The following is a 26,924-nucleotide window of genomic DNA, read 5'->3' as shown; positions in this document are numbered from 1 at the left end:
GTCATGTTGTTCATTTGCGTTTGTTTTAAAAAGAATAAAAAATACTTATTAACTGCAGTAAAACAACTCGACCTTCCATGATGGGTCTGTAGACACCGGTGCTTCCTTCAAGAAACTCTGTTATTTAATGTGTATCACAACTGAAGAGTGTGTGACTTGCCACTCGTATTATATTCTGGTTTGTCACCAAGGAAACGCTTTTTGCAAATAGCCTGTTAAATGTGTGTCAAGTATAAAATGACTTTTAATTGACTACTAGTCAACACATCTCAATCGATACATATACAGCTATTAATTACATTTAAAAACATTGCTACAGTAGATTGTATGTAAATTATTTAATATAAATCTATGGTTATATATTATCATTAAATATAATATATAATATAAATTGAACATTGAATTGATCTTGAGAGCATATACTTCCTCTGAGTCTGTTATAGCTCATGCCTCTGTGTCATAGATTGCCATTGTTGTCCAATATGATTCAAAACACAGTAGTGAACATCTTTCTTTATTACGCTGAATGGGGGATGTGACTTTACTTTTTTAAGTTGAGCCCACATACACCATCCTGCTGCCGTAAACACTGGCTCACACACCGAATGGGTATGGATCCTCAGAAGAACACAGTCCCCAACTAATGAACCAGTTTTAGTAAAATCAATTTAAAACTACACAAAGTTCAAACACTATTAATTATATTAGCTGCCATTAAGATTGTTTTTGATTGACTGTGTGGTCTGATTTGATTTAATGAGTGTCGTCAAGGCCACAATATTTGTGTCACATTCAAATGAACTAAAAACATTCAGTTTGAGTCATATCTTCCAGAGATACAAATAAAATAGAGAGATCATATATTAACAGCACAGTGCAGTGTCATAACCACAGTACATCTCATACAAAAAGGCACATGCTTTGAATCGACTAAATCTCTGACAGGTTTACAGTATAGACATCATCTTTAATCCTACATTAAGAGCCATGTGGCTGGAACGTTGCAGTGAGGTCGCTTGTCAGGGGACCAGACGAAAGAAATGTCAGCGAAGAAGAGAAAGTGCAGTTAAATGTAGACAACATCTAAGCACATGTGTTTGTGTCTCCAGTCTCAGGATGATCTATCTCTGTGCAGTCGTCCACACTTACAGTCAGATCTGGTTTCATGCTGACAGTCTCCGTGTGGTCAGCATCAGGCTGCATGTCTGTCACGCCGACATCTTTTTGAACAGGATCTGCACAAGCGTGTGTGTTTTGTTCATCCTGAATGTCAGGTTCAGTGTCTCTTGCATCCATGTGTCCTGTGATGTCATCGGCGGAATGAGCAGGCATTTGACTGGTCGTGCTGTGGTCAGTATCGAGGTTCTGAGTTTGTAGTGTGTCGGTGGAGCTGCTGGAGTCAGAGATCTGCTCCTTGGCCGTATCAAACGACTCAGTGAAGGTGCTGTCGCTGTATGACTGACTGGCGATAGTGTCCGTCTCACACCCGTCCAGGTTAGGGCCGTCTGTGTCAGGGAGATGTTGATTGTGATCGTCTTTCCCATGAGCATCTCCGATATTAGTGTCCATACAACTGATCTTTCTGTCCACATGCCTCATGCAAGTCCTTGGGGCCGAGCTAAGTTCATACATTTCATCTTCAGGTATAGAATCGAAGATGTAGTTTCTCTTATTCAAACTTTCTGTATGTGCCAAGTCCTGCTCCCTCTGTTGGCCGGCCTCGGTGTCTGCACTGTCCCCCCCTCCCCCCTCTCCGGCCAGCACTCTCTTCAGACGCTGGGCTCGGTCTCTGTAAACTTGGCACAGCTGAGCGTCGGGCATTTGGTTGCCGTGGATCTCCGCCAGCTTCATGTACACCACATAAAGGGCCTCGGGCTGAGCGCCGTCCTCCAGGGCTGCTGCCAGAGCCAAATGGAAGTAGCCCACTGCGTCAAAAGCATCCTGAACAGAGAGCACAGTGCAGTGGTCAGAACAGGTCCCATGGAAATCAAACGCTCATATTCACATTTGAAAATTTACACTGTTTCTCTGCCAAGATTGGAAGCATTTTATTAGGACATGAAAGGGTTTTCTTTCTTTTTGGCAAACAAAGAAAAGTTCATGAATGCATCAATAAGGAAAAGAAACCTTAAAAGAAGAAACAGCTCACAGTTTAGTGAGAATTTATTTATTACCTCAACCAAGATGGTTTTATTTTTGTGTGTGTTTTTTAGTTCGTTTGCAGAATTACGCAAAATCTACTCAACCAATTTCCATGAAATTGTGTGGAGGGCTGAGGAATAACCCAAAGAGAATTTTTTTGGTTTTAAGAATCTAAAACCGAAAATGTGGATCTAGTGAATTTAAATGTGATTCATAACATGACTGTTGGACCTTGGCTTAGGTATAACAAATGTGAGTGCCATTGTACTTCATTCATAATTTTGTGTTGTGATAATAAGAAAGGAAACATTTTTAGTGGTATAACCTATATTTTTCTTTTAATCATATGAATTAAATGAATTTACTTTAAGTCACTTACACTGTTACTGAATAGTTTGACTTGAAGAATTATCATGAATATTTTACATCCGATCATTTTAGTTTTACTGAGCCACCGTATCAGAAAGCATTTTCTAAAGATTGTTTTAGATCATTAACATTGAATTAAAGGCATCTAATGCCTGAGATAAATTACATTTAGTCGATTTCTCAAATATAGATTCTTTATATTTGTGCAACAGGAATGTATTTCACACGTATTCTCTTTGCTCATGCAATTCTAGTTCAGAAATATATTGGTCCCCTGTACCTTCAGTTTGTGCAGGGTGATGTTTCCCAGTCTGCAGTAAACCTTGGTGAAATAGCGAGCCTGTGTGGGGTGCTGCAGGACGGGGGGGCAGAGGGACAGGGACTTGAGGTAGTAGTTTTCTGCCATCTCATACTGCTGCAGGCTGTAGTAGACTGTGGCCAGTCGGTGGTAGGCTGTCCTCTCATTCACAAGCACACCTAAGGAAAAACAACAATAGGCCTATATCAGCTACACCAGGTAGCTTCACACCTTCTTTTAATTAACAGACATAAGGTGCTGACTCTACTTGAGGCCATGCTTCTGTTCTGTACCTGTGTTGCTGGCGACCTGGACGGCCAAGCTGGCGTACTGCAGAGCCTCCTCCTGCTCCCCCTGGTTCATCAGCAGCTCAGTCAGTTTACTCAGCAGACGAAACTCGGAGTGGATGTCCTTGATGCTGCGTGCGAATGGCAGACTGCCGTCCTGAGTGATATATGAATAATTTGTTGAATCAGATCAGCCATGTCAAGAGGCATTTGACATTGTAGGTTTCAGATAAATATGTCGCGTCCTCTTACCCTGAAGAAAGGCAGGGAAGCCATCTGATTTCTGTGGCCTTTAAAGTAAACGTCTCCTGCCTCCTCGTAGATGCTCATGGCGAAGTGAGGGTCGTTCATCCTCAGGGCTGTTTTCACTGCTGCCTGTCAATCACATTACACTGTCAATCAATACAGATTGGATATCTGTTGTTAGAATTTGACACTAACACAATTGCTGCTCAGAAACATGGATTGTTTGTATGAAACGATGCTCCCATCCATCATGTAACTTCATTCAAAGAGTGTGTACATAAATATAAAGGGACAACATGACAGCTCACAAATCGCCCTCTAGTGGTCGGCTGCAGTAGGTCATAAAGGTCACGATCCCTGCCTCCTCCATGTTGGCATATGGGACATGGGACAGTCAAATCTTAATTTTTCTGATAAATTTGGTTATAATTAGTCATTGGATGCTATTAAATTGGGTGAAACATCATGTTTGACAACTAAGACTAAGTAAAAATTCATATCTGCGGGACTGCAATGCTCTACGCTACGATCACTATTGTGCAGATTCTGGCTCCAAGTGAATTCAAAAGTTCAAGATGGCAGCACTCACCTGATATATTTTAGGTTAATTTTTGTACAACGGGAATTGGAGACCTGTCATCCCCCTTTAAAAACAGACTATTCACCTATTCCCTACTCCTCACCTGCAGGTACATGTCAGCCAGCTCGTCCTCTTGGATGAGATAATATATCCGTCCCACTTGTAACCAGGTCTCTGACTCCTCCTCTCTCTTGCCCAAATCAATAGAAATCCTCAGGCTCTGCTTGGTGTAGTCCAGCGACTTACGTGATGATCTGCAACACACAAAACAAAACAAAAATGAGATAAAAATCACAGATAAGAGGATTAGTGAAGAGAGGCAGACACCCACCTCTCTGTGTTGAGTGACAGGTAGAGGCTGCTGAGGATTTCCAGGTACTCCCCCTCCAGTCTCTTGTCCTTCAGCTGTCTGGACACGGACACACAGTGCTCGTAATAGACGATGCTCTGACCGTACAGCAGCATGTCGGCATACAGCCGACTCAGCACCTTGGCCACCACCATCTGACCTATGAGACGGACAGAAAACGTGTCATCATTGGTTCCTAAGAATTGCATCATCATCAGCGTACAAAGCATGTTAGTCTATAGTTAACAAGTAGGAGGAGTATGCGGCCGTTACTTCACAAGTCAACTCGATGCTTAAAATGGAATTGCAGTAAAGAAAATTTTGTTTGAGGAGATTTCCTTCAAAGGGTTTAAGAGGAGGTCACTGATTTAAAAGGAGTAACAATGTATAGTAACTTAAATATATCTTTACATGTACAGTACTTACTGTGCAGGTTTCTGGCTTGTAGTGCAATTAGCAGTCCCATTTCATAGCACGCCCTGATGTCCTGTCTCCTCCCCCTGTCTTTGTAGCTCCGCCCCAGCCAGAGGTAGGTCTGAACGTGCTCCTCGTCTGTGGGGCTCTCCCACAGCCCATGAAAAAGGTGCAGTGATCTGGTGATACAATTTCCATCACAGTAAATACGTGTTTGCGCCCTCTGTCTTGATTTCCTCACACACACAGTAAAACAGATATCTGACCTGACGAGGAAACGCTCCGCTACCCATGATGCCCCTACATCCAGCGCCAGGCAGCCCAGGTTGGCCAAAGCCAGGGCCTGGTTCCTCTGATTCCCACTCTCCCTGGAGATCATCAGAGCTGAGTGGAGATGCCATCCTGCCTCCGGGACACAACCCTGTCGCCTCAGACACAAAGCCAGGAGGTTGTGGATCACTCCGCGCTGCGTGGGGCTGTCTGTACCCTAAAGAGGGACGCACACACAGAGACACTCGTCACACATGAGGTTCATTTGAGAAACAGATAGCGATGACTTTTTCTACCTTGTTTGTATGTGTCAGCTGTACCTGAAGTGATGAGAGCAGTGGCTGGAGAACATTCTGGGCGCTCTCAGCCTCTCCCGTCAACACCAGCAGCGAGCCGAGCCGCACAGAGGCCTCAAAGCCCTCCTCCTCATTAATGTGGCCGCCCATCTCCACAGCTTGTTGAGCACAGCGTACCGCATTGTCCAGCGCATTATACTGCTGATAGACTGAGGCCAAGCCCAAACACAGGTCCCTCTGGGTCTTCATGTCCTCTCCTTGCTCAGCTAGAGCCAAGGCTTGCTGAAGGTAAATCACAATCTGGGCGGGGAGCAATGAGGTTCCTTCCTTCCAGCACGGGTTCAGGCGAACAGAGTTCCTGATAAACAACTCAATCCCCTGGAAGGCATCGTGGAGGGAGTGGTCTTTTCTGGAGTCCAGGCTCAGAGAGGCCAGCACTAAGTAAGGCATGTATTTACGGTGATAGAGCCAGCTCAAGAGCCAGTTGAGGTCCAGGGGAACAATGGGTTGCCCCTCAGCAGCAGAAAGAGTCACCGAGAGAAACTGCAGTCTCTCAATAAAGGGAAGAGCATCGTCTGTCTTCTTGAGGAGCAGGAACAGGCTCGAGAGGAGGTAGCAGACACGAGCCTCCAGGCTTTTGTCCCCCATCACCACGGATCTCCTCAGGAGCAGCATCAGCAGCTCCACCTCGTCCAAAGAGGTGAAGGTGTGGCCAGGGAGACAGAGGAGCAGAGCACTGGCCTTCTCCAGAGTCTGGGGCAGTTTGTCTGTCATGCGCTGCTTCAGGTAGATGGAGGTGAGGTTCGTGAAGAGGGCGACGAGGAGTGGCGTGTCAGAGAAACTGTCCACGCAAACGCTCAGAGCCTCCTCATAGTACACCCGTGCCTGAGGGAAACACATGTAGGGTCTGTGATGACAATTCAATCAATTTGAGACTTTCTTTTTTATTTTATTCAGCACAGATTGAGTAGAAAAATAGAAACATTACAAATAATGATATAAAGCGCAGCAGGAGGCAATTTTTTTACAAAACTAGAAAATATAGAGTTGACATGCAGACCATATTATGACTACCTGTGCGAGTCAGCAAATTCTAGCCTAATAAAAACAAACAACAACAACACTTCTCTCAATACAAAAGGATAATATGTGTTTATGTGATGTGGACCAGTGTGAAGATGAAGATGTGAATTTGCAGGCCTGAGTGCATTCATGTTCAATTCAAGTTATTGTCGCTTAAAGGGAAAATAACCTGCAGTAGTCATTAGAATACACTACACATCCACTTTAATACTATGACCTCAGTGACATGAATCACAATCTATTGCATATTGATCACTTACATAACATCAAGCCAGAAGTAAGCGTTTAAATATAACACCTATTAATACAAGAGATGAAGTTCAAACCTGTGAGAGCTTTAGTTTCCTGGCACAGAGCCTTCCCAGGAGGAAGCATGCCCGGCGGTGTGCCCAGTGCATGCCCATCCTCTTGGCGCACTCCCTGACACTCTCCAGGTGACCCGAGAGCTCGTCCTCCGTCTTTCCGCTGAAGGTCACCCACAGGAAGGAATACTGCAGGTCATACAGAGGCAGGAAGTCCTCCTGGAAAAAGAACAAAAAAACAGTGACTTACTTTCCGGCAATTATACCTATCCTTAAAATAATCCCAAAGGTGCTTCTCGTAGTAAGACTGGAAATGTGAATCTAACCAAAGTGGCGATAGTTGTTGATTTAAATGGTAAAGCTGAGATTGTAACAATGTGATCTAGTTGACAAAACAGGAAAAGTAACTAGATAATTGTTTAATTACTTTGTTAGATTAAAAGAAGTGAGCTTCTGTTGGGATGGGATTTATTTTGTCTTTCCACTGCACAATTCAATTACACATTAAAGGGAAAGGCTTTTATTTGATTAAAAGGTGAATTATTTCACTCAAATTTTCCACATAATATTTGAGAAGCCCTTTAAGGACCTAAATAGCCATACAATTATGAATTAGCTGAAAATTAAGACTGAAGGTGGTGCTGGAGAGACTATTGCAAATGTGCACACAGGTTTACTTAGTGATAATTCATTTTGATAATGTAGTCATAACAAAGCAAGAAAGAGAAGTTGTCCTAATTTTCATAAGCCACCATATGTATCTGCCATAGAATCTAGGTGACGTGAGCTGTTGTCAGACATGAACTCCAGAATACTGGGTCTGGACCTTTTCTGGAGTTTGTCTTTCGCTTATGAAAAATGCAGCAGGAGGCGTATTCACAAAGACAGGAAAATGTCCAGAACATCCAGGCGAGGGGTGAAGTCTGAATAAAACATAAAAATACTGCTTCAGAAATCACATGTTTTTGTCTACATTACATTGACATTGGCGTACGCCCTTATCAACCAATTTCTAGATAAGAAATTGGTTGTTGTCCTGCAAATATGATATTTTTGTCTGCGTTTTCTAAGTGGCTCCTTTTTTTCATCCTGAAATATTTGTAATCTTTTTGTTTTTATCAGGTTTGAATCTGTGACATGTTGAAAACGTTAAAACACCCTTACACTCTCGATTAATTTTCTGGACATTTTACTTCAGTTCTGGAAATGTCTGGTGCAACTGGCTCAGACATTTGCATTCTGACAAACAGCTCTTACAGAAAATATCTGAAAAAGGTCTGTAGTTCAGTGCATGTCTGAGAGCAGCTTTAATGTTACCTTAGCTACCACAGACAAGAAAGAAAAGTCTTTGGGCCTCAATGATTAATCAACTCTAAGCTGAGAGTCTGCTGACCTGGAAGTGTTCATGATTGAGCAGGGTCAGCGTGGGGTCACTGATCTCAGACTCCTCCACCTCCCAGCTGTTCTCCTCCGAGAAGAGAGCTGGATCCTCCTGGAATTCATCCAGCTCCCTGAATGTGTCCTCCAGGGCGAAGGTCAGGTGCTCGCCCTCATGGGGCAGAGGGTTCTGGGAGCGGTAGAGGGACAAGCGGGGGGAGGAGAGAGAGCGAGAGGCACGTGGGGAGGATTGGTCCGGGGGCGTCCCTCCACTTCTCTCGCTCGGCTCTGAAATGACACTCTGACGCATGCTCGAAGAAACCTTATGTTCTGTGAGAAGAGGACAGGAACAGTTGATATGAATATCAGCGCAGAGAAAAGACGTCCAGTGAGGTTTTTACTACATTTTAAAACCATTACCGTGTTTTGGCTGATTCCTGATGCACAGGAAGTCAGTCTCGTCCAGTCTGTCTGGAGGCACACAAGGTAAATCAATTTAAGCATCACTTTTCCAGTTGGCAGTAGGGCTGGAAAACACTGTCATGTTTCAGTTACTCACAGAATGAATGCAGCAACTATGTAAGAAACAAACATCAGCTGCACATCCAATATAAAACATGATCCATAATTCACTTAAGGTTCTGGCACAACCCCCTTGAGTATCTCTTGATCAGTTGTTGTTTTTACCTAGCCTGTACACAGAGCTGATGTCAGAGGAGAAGAGTCGTTCCAGCAGGCCACAGTCACTTGGCTCAGAGCTGCACGGGTTAACCTGAGCCAGGCTGGCTTTCTCCTCCGCCGTCAGAAAGACCAATTGTCCGTCTCTGTGCAGGAAAGACAAAGACAGCATTATCATCTCAGCTGTCTCCCCTGACTTCCTCGCCTTCTCCACCATGTACAGACTGCAGCGACAGTAAATGGGATTTCATCAAAGATTTGTGGGAGACAATAACCAAGTGGTTGCCAATGTGGTGTCGATTTAGATAAAGCGCTTCAGAGTTAAAATGACGCACAACATCATCAGATCAGTGTGTTCAAGCCGCATCATGTATTATAGAACAATAAAAGGAACTTCTTACAGGGCCATGGTCTCCAGAGGCTTGACGTGGGCCTTCTGTACAAAACCAATGTGTCCTGTGGATGTGTTCGTTCCTATGAACATGCCCAGACCTCGGACCAGCAGACCCTGGACCTCCACAATGTCACCTTGGTTCAGCTGGAGCTCATCCGGCCCCAGTGAACAGTAGTCAACCACTGCCACACAGGAACCTGTCACTGAGATACATGATGAGGAGACAGAGATGAGGAAAAACACAAGATATGAGACTTTCGAGATAAAAATGTAAAAAGATGTCTGATCATGAAATATGTGGACAGGATTCAATGCCTTTATACTGTGCCACATTTATATGATTTATTTTCCCAACAAAGCATTGATAGTTAATTCTTGTAAATTCAAACAGCTGCCTGTTGCAATAGGAGCAAACTTTTATAAGAGCATAAGTGAGCTTAAACCAATGAAAGACCTTAAAAAGGCCAAAATTATCTGTGGAGCTGAGGGGAACCGCAAAAGTTGTGGGACATTCTCACCATCTCTGAGTTTGTCACATAGACTGTATATAAAAATGGATTTGTGTCTCTCTTCCTCCCTCTATCCAGAAATGAAACCCAAACATCCAAGATACAAGCACTGCCATCTTGCAGATTTGGAGCCAGAGGCTGTTTCCGAAATCACTCACTAATCTGAGAAAATCTGTCGGATGAGTGGGTGATTTGGGACAATACCAGATTCTCCACAGCAGTGATCACGGGATGGAGCTGCAGGCGGGAGGTCCTACTTGTACACATGTTTGACCCGTAACGAGTCAGTCTCAGCTGTCAATCATGAAGTTTCAACCCATTTTTATGGAGTCAAAAAAAACGTATTAAAACCAAATTTACTGGAAATGAAAATGACCAAAACCCGCTTTGCTCTTTAGTTTGGTCCATGTCCCAGTTTCGACAGGCATTGCAGTGCCTGTCGAATACAGTAAGTCTTCTATGTAAACATATAGTTCTGTATGTGTGTGTGTGACCTTACCGATTGGATGTTCAAATTGTTCCTTTTCTGTTGGCGAGCATCCAGCAGAGCCTGGGTACTTCCTCAGGAACCACCTGACCAAACAGGAAGTACAGATTAACACATCTGTGCCCATCGAACTGTATACATCTCTCTTGAGCTCAGTTGAAACAGCCTAAAGTTGACAGGAGAATGTGTTAGTCTTACTGTTTCTAAATCAAGGAACACAGATACTCACTGGTAGAAGGGATAGGGCAGTGGCTGCATGGCATCGACTGGCACCAGGCCGTGGCTTCCTGTAGAGAGCATGGTGCCCTCCCGCATGTTGTCCTGCCCTGTGTCTCTCACCATGAGCAAGTCATTCTTTTTGAACGACAGCTGTTCTTCCTCTTCTTCATACTCCTCGCTTCTCGTAAACAGCGCTTTTGCAAAGAAGGATCCTGCGAAGCGAATCATGTGAACACGCATCAGCAGAGAGACACAGCCACATGCAAGCAAGCACAGGCTTACCCAGACACCTTAAGTATTTTCAGAAAGTGGTTTTGTGTTGATAAAAGTCGCTGGACTTAAGTTAAAGATCAGCAAAACGGCACCAGCCAAACTGCTGCGCCCTCATTCAGTCACTTGCAAATGATGGATGTTATGTAACCTCCCTTAATGTAATTCCATTCACTATTTGCCAGCACTGCAGTCCTCAATACCTTTCCATGAAGCTTTTTGCCTGGGGGAAATGCTCAGGTGAAATGAGTCATGTCTGTGTAGACCAAGCAGGAGGGAATCAATACACATTCCAGGAGGCAAAGTGGTATAATAGTTTTGCTGTAGCTGCTAATTTTATAGAACAGAAAACAGCACACATGACTCAAATTCTGTGACATCCAGTTCTAACTTAATTTAATCATACAAACATATAAAAATTGAATCCCATACCTTACTTGTAGAAGTTTATAGTAGTACATTTCATTTAAGCATGGGCTATACATTAAAACTCTCACAAGGAACTTTTTTTCTAGCCTAGCCTTTGGCCTAGCGCGTAGCCAGGCTCGCTTCCTCCACTTCTGTTTCCTCCCCCTCCACCTAAACCTAAAAAAAACGTAGGCTTTTCAAGCTTGACTGCTGTAAATCGTTCTCTGGGCTCACGGATAATCCGACACGACTAAAGACATTCAGAATAGTTTATAGAAAAAGCTGTGTTAATTGGGGTCAGTGAAAAACTACTTAATAGTAATGGGATCAAAGCAGCAGCTGGTTTCTGTTAAATGCTGGATTGTCCCTGTCGTCAATTGTCTGCATTTAAAGCCAAGGCAAAAGGAGACACTGTTCCGATTTGAGTCAGAACGATTATAAAATGTTTGGATGACAGATTCAGTGACAATAATTCATTCAAACTGTCCAAATGTAGCTCATCGATCTTCAATGTATTATCTGAACCAGTATTACTGACCTTCCTGCAGTAAAAGTCCCAGGTACAGAGTAGCCAGATGTTCCTCATCCACGCTCACATTGATCTCCAGGTCGCTGAGCAGCTCTGGGTCCAGCCAGAAGGACTGATCACTCAAGAAGTTCTCAAGGCAGCGAGCAACATAACCTGAGAAAGAGCACACACAACTCCACAGTAAATATAACAACCAATGCGATGATTAATGTGTCAGAAATACGACAATGAATGCACATGGTATTTACTTATAGCACTTTGTAGTTTAGCTTTTTTGAAGAAATTGTGCTTTCTTGATTCTTGTTGTTCTGGGTTTGTACCCTCATGGCTGAATGCACTTATTGTAAGTCGCTTTGGATAAAAGCGTCAGCTAAATGAAATGTAATGTAATGTAATGTAATGTAATGGGAATTTGTACCAGGTCCTTAAAGGATGCTAATTGACCAAAAGTATGTCACCTTTTCTCAACGCACTTCCAATCTTAGAGAACAGCAACGACTAAGCTTTCTTACCCAATGCTAGGTACGTTGAAAACTTCCAGATTTCCTCCACAGTCTTGAATGTGAGCACAAAGCTGTCTTTCTCAGCGTGGACAGACACCAGACGTGCAGACAAGTCCTGCAGAGACAAAGCCTCATTTATCATGTACTAAAGAACAATCCATCTCCATAAAGAGCACCATAAACACACAGTATATACTGTATTTCACATGGTGTTATGTAGGCTCTTATCAAATCATAGTGCATCTACTTCTTTATTATCCCATCAGAAACTAGTGCAGCTTTGGTTATGCCAGTCAGCACTCACCTTAAAGAGCTGGATGACGTCCTGGCTGTTGCTCTCCACCACTCGCAGTCTTGTGCGCAGCGCCTCCTGTAGGGTTCGGTCAGGATCCACGCTGGAGCGCCTCCGCCCAGTGAACAACAGCACAATTTCTAAGGAAAGAGACAAGAACACCTCTGTTAATCACACTTTTTAAAAATTTAACAAATCTAATGTCAATAATCTTTGATGAAAAAATAAATATCATAGAGAACAAGACAGAGGGCTTCATCATCCACCGTGTGAAGAATACAAGAATAAATGTAAAAAGACTCATGATTCTAATCATTTTTTTAATTAATTCAATTTGATTGTACAAATAAGTTATTGTATTTTCTCCATCCGTCATCACAGAGAAAAAATGAAATATTTCTTCTTTTAAAACAAGAGACAAAACTTTTAAGAGTTCATAAAGGTTTCCTATGAGCACTCATGTTTCCTTGAGATGCTTTGTGAGCACAATGTTGGTCCCTGGAGGAATATCGTTGCTATTAGGCTCTAACTGGACTCTCAGTGTGGCCAATTAAATCCATTTGAGAGGAAGAACCTGGGGGAACGTGATGGATGGAGCTAAACTGCTGAGTGAGTAAAACATTAGTAGACAGAGCAATGTGCTTCATCATTATGCAAAGATATAATGCATGGGGAATAGTTCTGGGTATAAAGTGTAAGTAGTTTAGACTCGCTGATGAATGTATGCTATAGATGAGGCTATGGACTGTGGTGAGAGCGTCATTAGATGTACCTGAGGAGAACTTATCTCCCAGTGACACAGTACTTCCTCTAAAGAAGGCTTCTTTCTTCTTCCAGTAACTCTCAGGCTCCACCTCTCCTTCACCTGACTCCACCACGACACCATCCTCCTCCTCACCTCCACCTGAAGGATGACAGATTTAGGAGGAAATCCAATGGATCAAGTTAAGATTGTCATCTTTTCTGACTCAAGGGCAAGAGGAGAAAATACAGTACATGCTGAGGTAGAAAACTCACACTCTTAGTTGGTTAAGCCAGTGTTTCCTAAACAGCAAACTGTATTTAGGTTTTTTTTTATAGACAGGTGTGCATAGCGTTGAAACACTTTTATCAAAATGGTTCATCTCAAGCTCTGTTCAAAGCAGGCTGCAATCACAGTGAAAGTTCCAGACTGGTGAAGGGATTTAACTGGAAATGTTACCAGATGACACAAAGTGGAAATCGTTGCTTTTGCATTTATGAAAACATACAAATCAGTGGTCTGTATTTAGTCGGATGGAACAGGTTGAACCTATGAATTAGATCTATGTTTCCAAACTTTGCTCGTCTGATGTACCTCCACAGCCCTGGGGAATAAACCCAAGTATTATTTCATTGAATCAACCGATGCTATATTCAAAAGGTTCTCATTTAATTCTATTTTAACCTGAATGTTTTATAACACTATTGATTGTATAAAGGAACCAGACCGGCACTTAGTAGAGCACATACGTCCGCCAAGGCCCAACGGTATGAATCACGTGTAAATTTGCTAGATCTTGATTTTTATTTAGATCTGCATCAAAAAATGCAACCATGATTTAGTGGATCCTTCCCTGACTTGTAACATATCCTTTCCCAAAGTTTTGGGATAATCCTTCTAGTTTGTAATGTTGTGTGATCTTGCTCAGTGACAAAGAAACAAATGCAGATGAAATCACCTCCCAGGCAGAGGTCAAGATAGTTGCACTACATAGTTTAATTTAATTACTTTGTCACTGGTTCTTTGTTAAATCTCATCCATTATTAATTTTTACCTCAGCACTTGATCTTAATAGTTAGAAATCTATAAATATCAGTCAGGTGGATGCCTATAATATGGGTACAGCTGTAAAGAGGCGATGAACTTCCTCAATTGTTCCATTGTGCAGGGAGGATGTCCCAAACACTTCCTCAGTTTGTGACCACAACACAGCTCAGTCCTAAATCTGCCTCACAATATTGTTGGTGATCCAAACTAACAGATGAGTTGCTGTGATGATACGAGTGACAGAAGTTCCACAATAGCCTTACTGTGCAACACACGTTACCTTGAGTCATGATGTCATTCCCTGAGAAGGGATCATTTGTTACCCCAAGAGTGTACGGTGGTTCCCTCCAGAGAGCGTCCAGCTCAGCAGGAGAGATGTCTGTCAGAAGGAAAGCAAATCGGTTTTAGACCTGGACAAAGAGAGCGCATTTACTCCCTTTTAATCAGTACATCATGACATACATCAAATTTCATACGGTTCAAATATTTTGTAAATATGCTAAAGAATAGTTCAATATTTTGGGAAATATTCACTGTTTTGCAGATATTTAAATGAGGAGATTGACACCATTGCAATGACTTACTTTAAAACAAAACTAAAGCTGCTTTACCACAACAGGTTGGCTTGGCGTACTTTTAGTTAGAAGGAACCTAACTAGGTCCAAAGGTCACAGAAATTCCGAAGCTCATTAAAGCGATGTAGTTTAAAAACACAGTGTCAAAATGTCACTCGTGGGGGTTGGCCTATATGCTGGACTGTTTCTTTGCTGAATACCGAAACGTTTAACAACTAAGGACACATAAATGTAGGATGTATAAATCTACTCATTGTAACTTCAGTTGCTAGAGAAGTTTCAATCAAAGCTGTAACAAGAGACCTAGTTTGATGATGTCACGAAGCAGCGCAGGGTAATGAGAGTAGTCTTCACAACCATCGCCAATCAGAAACTTTGAAAACCGGACACAACTCGGCACAAATCAAGTTCAGAGATTTGGTAAATAGTTTAAGTTTTATTCATTTAATGCACCACAGCAATGAATAATCAGGATCCATTACGAGTGACTATTAGCTAGCACTAACAAACTAGCTAGCATCATGTTTTTTCTTGCGTAGTTTGTCCAAAGTTATAGCGGACAAGAGCAACGTCCTGTTACCTGGAATAAAACTTAAGAGTTCTCTGGGTTAGAAAACATTTGGAAACATTTTGGATAATGTCAACATAATATATAATGTAGTAGGTATACTAATTTGTTGACATTTTTTGAAAAAATTGTTACATATTATATCTTTAACTTGTGGTATTTATCGGTTCTTGTATCAGGTGTAGCTGACTGTTTCCAGTCTTTGGCTAAAGTACGCTAGCAGAGCTACAGTAAAGCTCCTATTTAAAGCTTTAGCCCACATTGTCTAAAAGTGGCATTAATCTCCTCATGTTCTTTTAAAAGACTTAAATGTTGAACTATTCTTTTAAAGAAAATAAACATCCAGGTAGGGGAGAGAAAGAGTTAATGTCACTGGGGGAGATGGGTGTAGCAGTTTATACTGGAGGTCTGAGCAACTGGTTAGTGTGAGTGTTATTGGGGTAAAGGGGGGGGAAACAGTGACGTTGAACACACACACACACACACAGAGACACACACACACACCCACAACTGCAATGACATCAGAAAACCGTCCAGGCTCAAACAGTTGTCCTGCCTCTGACTCCTGAGAGCACAGTCACATGTTTTCAGAAATACACTTTCATATGAGATGGCAACATTGTCCATCAAATGATTCCAATCATAATAATAATGTTCACATAAATGGCACATTTCTCTATTGTCAACATGCTTTGTCAGTGCAAAACCACAACGGAACAGTGTTATCTTGAGACAAAGCATTCACAACAAGACAATGGGGCGAACAACTTGGCAACACAGCGCAACATGACATTAGGGCTGGAGAAGACAACAGCCTATTCTTGTCCATCCTACTACACAGAGCACAGTTAGCACCAACAGGACTGCTTGGGTCAACACGAGCACAGATATGCTGCTACAGTACAGTTACACACCATGCCCAGTTTACCTTCTTGGCTAAATGTGTTACCCATGTTGTATTTACACACAGACCCACGCTCCTGTCTTTCTGAGCGCAGGGGTCCGTGTCATGACAGAACTGTGGTAGCACAGAGAGCAGGCTGGGACCGACCTGTGAAGGAGGAGAGGCAGACTCTGATGAGCGGTCCACAGCAGGAAGAGTGGAGCAGCGGTCTGCAGCAACAAGACGCCATCTGGCCCAAGAGCCGGCAGCTCCCAGAGATCAATGCCATCCCATCAGTCCCCCCCCAGCCTCTTTAACAACAATTCACTCTCTTCCTCTCTGCAGGACAAGCCCTGTTTCCCTTCCTATTTCTGTATTCCCTTTCCTGCCCTGCTCACTCCACCAGTTAGTGTTTACTGAATAAGTCTCTTCTTCTGTCCCTCTGCAAGCCTTATCTCGTCTTCTTCTATATCGGCCTGAGTCTGCTTCTATCTGTTATCCCTCTGTCTCTCACTGTCTGCATCTCCCTCCTCCCACCAGCATCTCTCTCCTCAGTCGCTGCCCAGTTAGGCAGTCAATGCATAAAGCACTCTCTGCGACTGGTATGAGTGTGTGTGTGTGTGTGGGGGGGGGGGGGGGCGGGGGGCAGGCCTCTGTGAGAGTTGTGTTGTGTGTGGGTATGAGGGTCAGGAAAAATATGCACAGAATGTGTGTCACAAAGACAATGAGTGAGTCTTTTGCTTGTAGATTGTATTGCTGATCCACTGTAAGGCAATGCCACACAGGGACAGGCTGCAAGGTCACAGGGAGGGGGGGGGGGGGTTGTGACACAGATCAAGGATCAGTTTATCCACATCACACACTTCAACACAACTCTGCCCTCTGCCAGGAGAGGGGAAACATACAGAGAGATGATAAGACATCAGCACACCAGGAGACCATCCCCATGACTAAACTAAACTAAAACTAAAATTCCTTTATGCTCTAGATGACGAAGGTCAGCACCTTCACATGACTGCAAAATGTGCCGTCGCTTCTCTAATGTGACCCTTCGCTCTCAAAGGAAAACAGCCTTATCAACAATGGCTCCTTTCAGAGAGTAAATGTCTGAGTATTATTTAAGAGAGATAAAAACAGCTGATATTATCATGTTCCCTTCGATACACACAGTGTAGGCCTGTGGTTTGATGACAGTACACTGTAATTGGCCGGTACTGCTCCAGCACAATGTGTTCACTCAGGCAGTAACAAATCATCTGGTTAGTGCTAGAACATGATGCCACATTGCAAGCAGTGTGTTATGTTCTGGCTGTGTCATTATAATAAATTATAGACAGTATCCATGTTTAACTAATGTATTACAACCCATACCCGTGACGTATAACAATCCAGGCAATTAGAATTCCATTTTTTTAACACAACGATGACACAGCATCCCCTTTGAAATTGTCATTGTGAACTAGGAAACAGTTGCTTGTTTACACATCCCCACAGACACGGATAGTATTGTTCCATACCATTTACCACATGTAAATCTAACATTCACTCTCTTTTTGCTCTGTTTTTGGTCCCTACCCTCTCAAGAAGGAAATCCCTGGCCCTTTAGCTGCTCATTGCTCACAAACTAGTCTCAAAATTTGTCAAAGCACAGTGTCAACCTGAACTCAATGTGTCCAGTGAATGTTGACTGCTGCTGCGGCCGAAAAACACGCTATGAGTGCTGTAAGAAAAACACAAGCAGTTAAGTTGGCAGTTAAACAACTGAGCAGAAACTCACTAAAGGTCCCTCAAGTGGAAAGGAACTGCAGTTTCAGATGATTCATCTTTATAGATTCATCACCAGGAATTAGCCCCTCACACTTTCACTTTTCCTCAATGATAAGTGCCTAGAAGTGTCTGGCTCATTCTGATTGGTCGGGACATTTCTAGGCATTTTGCTACTATAATAAGTGCCTAGAAGTGTCCCAAGTATTGCACTTCCTTAATCACTAGTGCATTTTGCTTTAATGTAAAATGCCTACAAGTGTCCCATGTATTGTACTTCCCTAACAACAAGAGTAGGACATTTTTAGGCATTTTGCCTCAATGATAAGTGCCTAGAAGTGTCCGGCCCATTCGGATTGGTCGGGACATTTCTCTGCATTTTGGTACTATGATAAGTGCCTAGAAGTCTCCCTAGTATTGCACTTCCATAACCACTTGTGTGGGCCATTTCTAGGCATTTTGCCTTAATGTAAAGTGCCTGCAAGTGTCCCACGTATTGTACTTCCTTAACACCAAGAGTGGGACATTTCTAGGCATTTTGTCTCAATGATAAGTGCCTAGAAGTGTCCGGCTCATTCTGATTAGTCAGGACATTTCTAGGCAGTTTCACTCTTATGATAAGATTATCTGTCACAGCCATTATAAAGAAGATCTGGATGTGCAGACGGGGCTGAAAATGATTACACTATGTTATTTGATCAAACAATAAAAAAAGTAAAACAGTTAAAATCACAATCCTTGGTGATTCAGCTTGTACTGTATACTTAGTGGCTTTATTCTATGATTATTTTGACCTATATGAGAGGTTGTTTTCTTTTAGCCTTGTCTACTATGTCACTGCATTTTACCACTTTGTAGGAATATTTTGACTTAAAGTCATAAACTAGCTGATTGTGCTCTAGAGGAAACATTTTTATTAAATATTTCAATACATCGTCCAGTAAAGTTGTTTCCCTCAATCATAATTCTGGCATCTAACACACAAATTGAACCAGTAGACTATCAGGTAAAGCTATATGCTTTGTATGTAATGTGGATTGATAGAAGGAAGCTGCATCTTTGCTGCTGTATCAGAGAAAACATCTCCCTCTGATTTGCACACAGAATTAAATATTGAACATAAAACTGTTTATTAAACTATAATTATTTTAGCTGTGAGAAATTGGAATAGAATGAAAAAGTCACTTTGATTTCTCTTTATACTACTGATGAGCCAGCTTTAAGGTTAAACAGACCTTGTTTAATCAGATTAAGCATTTTAGTGTTTTCTTAGTTTTCTGTTAAGGAGATGTATAATTAGCTGTTTCATTTGTTAAGTTAAATCATTTTCAGTGGTGGACTGATACTTAACTGATTTGAAAAACTCTTAATGAGGTTTGTGTTTGAGTCAAGAAACACGGTATCCTACAGGTCCTATAATGCAGCTTTCCTAATGATAGGCCACTTCATTCAACTTTCAAGGTTTGCAGCACTTTGCCTATAAAATCTTATCTTCCAACCAAAGCCATGACATTTTGCAGAGTTCCATCCCTTTTAAAATAATTTAACATGCTCATCCAAACTCAGCTGAACTTATGAATCCATAAAACAAAACCTTTCAATACAAAGCAACTGATTTTACGCCATGTTAGAAACAAAATTCTTTAACCCTGAGACAGAGAAGCTATACGCATGAGGCTTTTTGTGACTTGCATCCTCGGCCACTGCATGATAATCACTGAGCATGCTGGGAAACAAAATGCATTAAGTTTCTCCCTCATCCGTCTCCTGGCCGTTCTGCTTCGGCGCGGACAAAGTGGCTCAAATCATGTCTGAGACCAGTCTCTTCATCTTGTTTATTTGTCGGCTGGATGGCCATGACTGAATCTGAGCTGTAAACAGGTCGGAGGCGTGTCGGAGCATTTCCCCACACTCTGCCAGACTCCCCTGCTTGTTTTCTCATAGTGAAAAACAGATTCTGTCTAATCTAATAAACACAGACCTCTCAAGGCTGATATGTGTGGTCACATGCTCGTCCTTTGTTAACACCGAGAGCTGCACAAGGGCCAGCGGCTTTCTCCAGTGACGACCACTTTCAAACATGCAGAGATTGTTGAGCAAACAGTGCAGTCTGATGTGTGGTGATGCTGTGTAAGTCTCAGTATCTTCTTGGCTGAACACCTGTGGCTCTACATGTTGTTTCCTTGCTGCTGGAGCATCGAAACCTTTCCTCTCTAGGACTGAAGCTTTACTAAAGTCTCACAGAAACACTAGATGGGATTACAGACATGTGAAGCCACACTGCGGGTTGTCGGGTTCCTGCCACCACATACCATCACTGACCTCCACACAGTCTGAAACCACAGCAAAAAGCCTGCACTGGGGTTGTGACACTCGGCCGTCCATGACAATAACATTCAACCCTAATAAGAAACATATGGTGTCAGCTGTATCTGCCTGTGTTCACACGCATGGATTGTTTGAGGTGTTTGTGACTCTGTAAGTGTACATGTGTGGGTCTGTGTGTGTGTTTGTGCAGTCTGTTCTTTTTGGATTTGGAATATGCTGTGCAGGACTTAGTGAAGAGTAATATGAGACTGGGGTTTGGGGCTCTAAGTTTAGACGGACCTCATGTTAGCTCACTCACATGCCTGTGTGTCCAGGGCTGAGCTCCCTGCAGGGAGATTCCCACACTTTTGCTTACCGGCATTTGTGCAAAACATTTTAGAACCATAACTAAGGAGCCTTCGATACATTTACACAACTTAACACGTCCCTGATGAGGAAACTACACATATCTTCCATCATATAACCTGTTGCCTGACAGCAACTTTATGGTTATGTGACTAAGTACAAAGTACAGCAGTGTTAACACATATAGAAGAAAGTTAATGTGTTAAAAGCAGCAAAAAACAACAACACTTACCTTTGTGTTGCCTTTGGCTCTCCCTTCTCAAGTCATTCCTTAAGTGTGTGCCAGAATGTGTGTCATCTGTGTATGTTTGTTTGTGTGTTTGTCACCATTTAACTAGTGAATTGTGTCTCATGACAGCTGCTGAAACTGTCGCCATTCTCCACTGTCAGCCAAAAGAGCACAGGAGGGGAAAAGCAGAACCAGAAAAATACGAGTGTAAGGCAGTGAGAGTGTGTGAGTATGTGTGTGAGTGTGTGTGAATGTGTGTGTGTGTGTGTGTGTATGCCCCTTTGAGCGCTTCAGAGTCTATCCCAGACAGCATGTCACTGACTGAGGAAGTTTTGCAGTTAACTCCTCCCATCATTTCTTTGGGACTAGGGTATAGCCTCCTCCTCCTCTTCTCCCTCGCTCTCTCTCTCTTTCCTCACTCTCCACACACACACAAACACACAAACACACACACACATACACACACACACACACACACACACACACACACACACACACACACACACACACACACACACACACTGTCAAAATGGGGAAACGAATGAGTCTATTGGACTGAAGCGGTGCAAACAGGTCAAGTTATTGTTACCTTTTTGTTCTGCCTCGTAAAAGCTATTAAACCCAGGTAGGCATATGACACCTCTTCCCATTTAGATTCAAAAGCACCATAAGTGTATTTCCTCATTCTTCAACACCAGTCACACCAGTTTCTTCTGACACTCTTTAGGGGAGGGCAGCAGCTCACTGCTAGGCCAAAAACAATCAGCTGGTTCCAATTGTTCAGTCCATACCTGAGGAATCACACTTCTTCATTCCTAAGGTGCAGAGCCTGTTCAGCCTCCGTCCTGCCCATAGAGTCACACTCACAGCACTAGCATTCCACTTAATGTACTAAAAGAGTTTAACCCTATGTGCTAAATGACAGCACAAAACAACAGGATATGGCAGTGACCCCCTTTTTTTCAATCTCTTTTATTTTCTGGGACATGTCCAACCCTATCTGGGAGAGATTAAAAAAAAAACATAGCCAGCGGTGTTTTGGTTTCTGGTAGGGTTTTTTCCCCCCTCTACTTAGTTAAATATAAACTCTGGAACTGATTGTGTATCCCCAGCCTCCAGTGCACCGTGACAAAGTCACCCTGAACGCAGAATATCAGCCCCGCGCTGCACATGTGATCTTGCAAATGGCCATGCAAGGCTGCCGGACACAGACGAGTTACTCTGCTCTGTTTGCAAAAGGGTGTGTTGGTGTGTGTCTGTAGTGTGTGTGACGTAGAGACAGCCAGGGGAATGTGGTTAAATTGAATGGCTACAAATTACATATAGACAGGAATGGGTGGAGATAGCAGACTACAGCAATACAGGGTGGACGGTACGTGGGCGTGTGTGTTCGTGCCTCCCCAGGCCATGTGGCAGGACAAAGGGCAAGGATTGAGAGGGTTAGTGAAGAATGCAGCCTATTGCTGATCGCTGCAACAGATAGTGGACACACGGCCTGAGCGCAAATCAAAAAGACACTTTAACAATTTACAGAGCAGAAAAACACAGAGCGGAAGATTGGGCCCCACAGTGTGGCAGTAACATCGTCGTATCATGTGCTCAGCGGGTCAGATAAAAAGGCTGTTATTTGTCCTCAGTGTTGCTGTTTTATAATGTTTGTTGTCAAACAGTTTCCATTTGGAGGAGATGGGGTCATGTCAACACTGGGCCATGCAGTTTATTCCAATAACAACACACATCAGGAGATGTTTGCCTCCCCTTGTCGATCAGAGGGCACTGGCGCCCTCGCAGACGGCGACAGCACTGCGTTGACCCGGCGGCCTCCTGCCTCCAGTGCACAGGAAAGCCAGCTTCCTGTTTTTCTGCCCCATCAGTTTCAGAGGACAAAAGCACAACCCAGGGCTGACACAGGAGCACAATCAGCAGCCGGCGCACGTCAGCCCCACAGGGCAGCCACCTACATGCACACTGTCTCTCTCACGCACACCTGCCCACACCCAGGTGAAGAAAGTTGAAGAAAGCTGTCAATCATTATTCATATTGACCATAATCATCTTTGACCAGGACACCGCTCACTAGACAAACACTCACTCTGTTATACAATTTAGTTTTCCGTGAAGGTGACTGTGTCATTTGTTCATAGAACAGAACACAAATCCTCCCACACCTAATGTTTACTTGGCAGCATGATTAATAGATGAGAGAATGATGACCTGATATTGAGACTGTCAAGGACAATGATGTTTGCTGTGATGAAAGAATTTATAAATTAGCTTTTCCTATTTAACATCCACATCTTCTCCTCACAGGTCTCCATGCTGAAGCTGAGTATGAAACTGTCTGACGGAGGAAATCAGATTTAAGAACAAACAGAGGTCATCTTGATCCAAGAAGCTGCAGAAGTCAGGAGGTAAGACTGAGCAGGGCAGCATGAGAGAGGGAGGGAGAGAGAGGGACAGAGAGGGATAGAGAGGGAGAGAGTGGGGCGGCCATCACATCCCGCCATTGTCCAGCTTCCTCCAAGCCTTAAAACCAGGGCTTCCTCAGGACACGGGATAAGGTTTTTGGTTAGTTTGATAAAATATTACACATGCACACACACACACACACACACACACACACACACACACACCCGCACACACACAAAAGTTTGCACAGATATCCTTATTAAAACATTGGATTGACTTCCACTTATTTCGAACAACAATTTACATTTTTCCCCCTAGCCTTAAACCTACGTCCTTAAGAGGTTAGAACAAATTGCACACACACACACACACACACACACACACACACAAATACACACAGAGTATATTTATATTACTTACTATGTATATTTTATTTCTAATATTATTATTATCATTAGAAATGATTGAACTGAGGGAGAAAACATTTATTAAACAGCCGTAACAGTGCAAATAAAGGCTACTAAACTGCATTTCCTCATCCCTATTATAACTTATAACATAAATATATACATGAATATACAAATGAGTGTCCACAATATTATGTTATCAATCCTTTCTTTCTTTTTTTCAAATGCTCTTCTCATCTGTCCGGTTCTTGTCCTCCTGAACAAACGTGGTGTTACCAGACTGACAGCAGCTGCGTGTCTGACCATTAGATGGAGATCTTTCCACACTGATGCCCCTGAGCTCCTCCACTAGACACCACTACAGCTCAGACTTGTTTTCATCACAGGGTCAGGGTGACGGTGTGATTCCCTGTTGAAGAACAGTGGAGAGTGCCCGTTAACACTTTCTTCCCGTCTGCTGCTCCAATAATCCAATTAACTAATTTGCTTACGCCGATTTTCCAGAAGGGGGCGGTGTCATGATAGTTTTAGCAACTAGCCGAGTCAGGCACCACAATAGAAACACATTGTCCAGTCTGCCCACATTCACACGATCTATAGCTTTAAAGGTTCCCAGTCTAGTCAGTATTTTTATGCTGACATGTCAAATGACGGTGTGTTCACTCGTTTTAAATAAAGTTAGAGTTATGCGGATATTTTGAAACTGTGTCTCAGCTCTCACCTCATGTCAAATATGAATTAACACTGAGACTAATGACTTTGGAGCACTTCCCACTTCTTGCAGCGTGATGTAGGCCAGAGTGTCCTCAGAGCGTTCAGCAGCCCAGAGTGACGTCGCCTATACTCAGGAATTAGAGAGAGTAGTCAAGGTAACCACACATATACACAGCCATACCGGAAGTAGAGCAGCCTTACTTTCACAATAACATCACTTTATCTTTTCAAAGTACATTCACTCTGAAGCCTCTTGACATCAAATAGATTGCTTTTTGTCACTTTTATGGAAGCACATATTTCAGGATGAATACAAGCGTTTATTTGTCTGCTGTCAGCAGTGGCTGGTGTTGCAATGCAGACTCGATTTGTGGACAGAAATAAGACATCATAAGTGTAAAGATAAGTAAATAAAATAAAATAAGATCAGATTAGATCAGATCAAATAAGATAAGATAAGATATGATAAATTAAGTTAATTTAAGATAAGCTTCACTGATCCGATGCTGGGGATATTCATTTGTTACAGCAGCAGACATTCATAAAAATCAAGTTGAAAAGACAACAAGTAAAAACAAGAATAAAAACTGGCAATGAATTTAATATAAGTATAGAGAATTTGTAAATGATTTGCACCTTTAGTATAAATGAAAAGAATATTTGCAGAGAAACATTCTTTACTAGGCTAGTTAACATTGCATCTTTTGTCACAATTTGTAAACTAAATAGACAAATGTCATGCAACCTAAATCTATATATAAAATTAGTATAAATTGCTATTTATGTATTTTAAGTGGGGTGTTTTAAGTATTTTAAATGTTACCCTCTTTGTAACAATTTGTAATAATCAATTGTAGATGTCTAGATATTTCAACTTAAAATGTAAAGTAAAATGCATGGGCTTTATGTAGTCTCTGTCTTGTGACTTGTAACTGATAATAAATATTTAGCAATGTATCAACTATTTATAACCTATTCTGTAAATTATGGAACATTAATGTACCAATTGAATTGAATCAAATCAAAAAAACTGGGGGGTATTCAAAGTTTCGGTTTTGCCTTTTCAAAATAATGCACAAATCTGGGATACCTATTGAACATACCTATCTTGATTGAGGTAAAGGTGTTTATTTCAGAGTACTTTAATCTGTTTTATGGACCAATATTACACATATTGAGGTTGTATATTTGCAGGGTTAAAGTCCACTATGAGATAAAAACAGGCAATGAATTGAATATACAATAAGTACAGATAATATGTACATGATGTAAACCTGTAACTATAAATGAACAGAATATTTGCAGAGAAACATTCTTTACTAGGCTACTTAACATATCATATTTTGCCCAATTTGTTAACTAAATAGACAAATCTCTATATAAAATGAGTATAAACTGCTATTTATGTATTTTAAGTGGGGGGTTTTGAGTATTTTGAATGTAACCATTTTTGTAACCTAATAATAAATTGTAGATGTCTTGATATTTTAAATTCAAATGTAAAGTAAAAAACATGGGCTTTATGTAGTGTCTGTCTTGTGAGTACATTGGGCTTAACCTATATAATGACAACTGATAATAAATGTGTATGAATGTATCAACTATTTAAAACCTCATCTTTAAATCATGGAACATTAATGTACCAATTTAATTGAATCAAATCATGTAAATGGGGGGTATTCAAACTAATACATTTCGTTTGGCCTTTTCAAAATTATGCACAAATCTGGGATATCTATTGAACATAGCTAACACTTTGATTGAGATAAAGGTGTTTATTTCAGGGTACTATAATCTGTTTTATGTACCCATATTACAAATATTAAGGTTTTCAGGGGTTAAAGTCCACTATGAGATCGACTTGAGGGTGTTTTATACTGAAAGGGACGGCCACGGAGCGTTTCCTGTGAGTGTGTGCGGGGCGTGCGGGGCGCGCGGGGCGCGCGGTGACAGCGGCGTGAGCCCGGAGAAGAGGAGAGAACAGGAGGTGGAGGAGGAGGAGGAGGTGGAGTGAGAGCAGCGCTGCGAGCTGGTGTGTTGTGATGTGTGTATCTGCATCTCGGAACCAAAACACTACAACTGGAGCTCCATCTGGATTTTACCACCTCTGGAGATATCCCTTCATCCTTTTCTTTTATAAATATATTAGTAAACCGTGTGCGTGGCTGCATGCGTGCACCTCCTCGCCAGTAGACTGGGAGCAGAGTGAGGAGCATCCTCTGCGTTCTGCTGGATCTCCCCTTTCTAATTAGCCTCCTTGTTATTCGCGAGGAGCAAAGTGCTCCGCGAGGATCTGCACCTGCTTGATGGGATTATTTCCACCTGATCCGCTTTGTTTGAGATACGAATCATCATGAGTTCCAGAGGTGAGTCCATCCGTGCGCGCTTCCCTCTCTCCACTTGACGCGCAGGCACAATCCAGTGTAGGTGAGAGCAGAGGGGAGAACTACTACAGAACAATAGACGCCTGTTATCCAGTGGGCAACGACAGGCTAGAGGTGATGAACCTTTTTAAAAAGAAAAATGTAATTATTAGGTTTCACAATCTTATAGAATTTACCAGTTTATCCCAAAAACAAATCCACGAGGCTGATGTGAGAGAATCCGTGTGT

The 26,924-nt window shown here is 42.3% G+C and overlaps 1 protein-coding gene across 1 annotated transcript in view; it reads right to left on the bottom strand.

Moving 5' to 3' along the window:
- Positions 1 to 498: 498 nt before the first annotated feature.
- The window catches only part of sh3tc2 (SH3 domain and tetratricopeptide repeats 2), a 30,841-nt gene continuing 4,415 nt past the window's right edge, over positions 499 to 26,924 (bottom strand). The window contains exons 2-24 of the mRNA XM_061080249.1: positions 21,575 to 21,628; positions 20,787 to 20,861; positions 14,372 to 14,470; positions 13,075 to 13,206; positions 12,315 to 12,442; positions 12,020 to 12,125; positions 11,517 to 11,660; positions 10,311 to 10,512; positions 10,094 to 10,167; positions 9,093 to 9,288; positions 8,701 to 8,837; positions 8,434 to 8,484; positions 8,030 to 8,343; positions 6,661 to 6,855; positions 5,276 to 6,136; positions 4,952 to 5,172; positions 4,698 to 4,864; positions 4,254 to 4,431; positions 4,026 to 4,176; positions 3,349 to 3,471; positions 3,103 to 3,253; positions 2,792 to 2,988; positions 499 to 1,941 (exon numbers count right to left, since the gene is read on the bottom strand). Coding sequence (XP_060936232.1) covers positions 1,084 to 1,941; positions 2,792 to 2,988; positions 3,103 to 3,253; positions 3,349 to 3,471; positions 4,026 to 4,176; positions 4,254 to 4,431; positions 4,698 to 4,864; positions 4,952 to 5,172; positions 5,276 to 6,136; positions 6,661 to 6,855; positions 8,030 to 8,343; positions 8,434 to 8,484; positions 8,701 to 8,837; positions 9,093 to 9,288; positions 10,094 to 10,167; positions 10,311 to 10,512; positions 11,517 to 11,660; positions 12,020 to 12,125; positions 12,315 to 12,442; positions 13,075 to 13,206; positions 14,372 to 14,470; positions 20,787 to 20,861; positions 21,575 to 21,628 — 4,814 coding nt within the window. The 3' untranslated portion in view covers positions 499 to 1,083. The remainder of the gene's footprint in view (positions 1,942 to 2,791; positions 2,989 to 3,102; positions 3,254 to 3,348; positions 3,472 to 4,025; positions 4,177 to 4,253; positions 4,432 to 4,697; positions 4,865 to 4,951; positions 5,173 to 5,275; positions 6,137 to 6,660; positions 6,856 to 8,029; positions 8,344 to 8,433; positions 8,485 to 8,700; positions 8,838 to 9,092; positions 9,289 to 10,093; positions 10,168 to 10,310; positions 10,513 to 11,516; positions 11,661 to 12,019; positions 12,126 to 12,314; positions 12,443 to 13,074; positions 13,207 to 14,371; positions 14,471 to 20,786; positions 20,862 to 21,574; positions 21,629 to 26,924) is intronic.

The sequence above is a fragment of the Limanda limanda genome, chromosome 10 (genome assembly GCF_963576545.1).
Source record: "Limanda limanda chromosome 10, fLimLim1.1, whole genome shotgun sequence".
NCBI classification, from domain to species: domain Eukaryota; kingdom Metazoa; phylum Chordata; class Actinopteri; order Pleuronectiformes; family Pleuronectidae; genus Limanda; species Limanda limanda.
The sequence above is the reverse complement of the archived record's forward strand: the minus strand, read 5'-3'. Positions and strand labels throughout refer to the sequence as shown.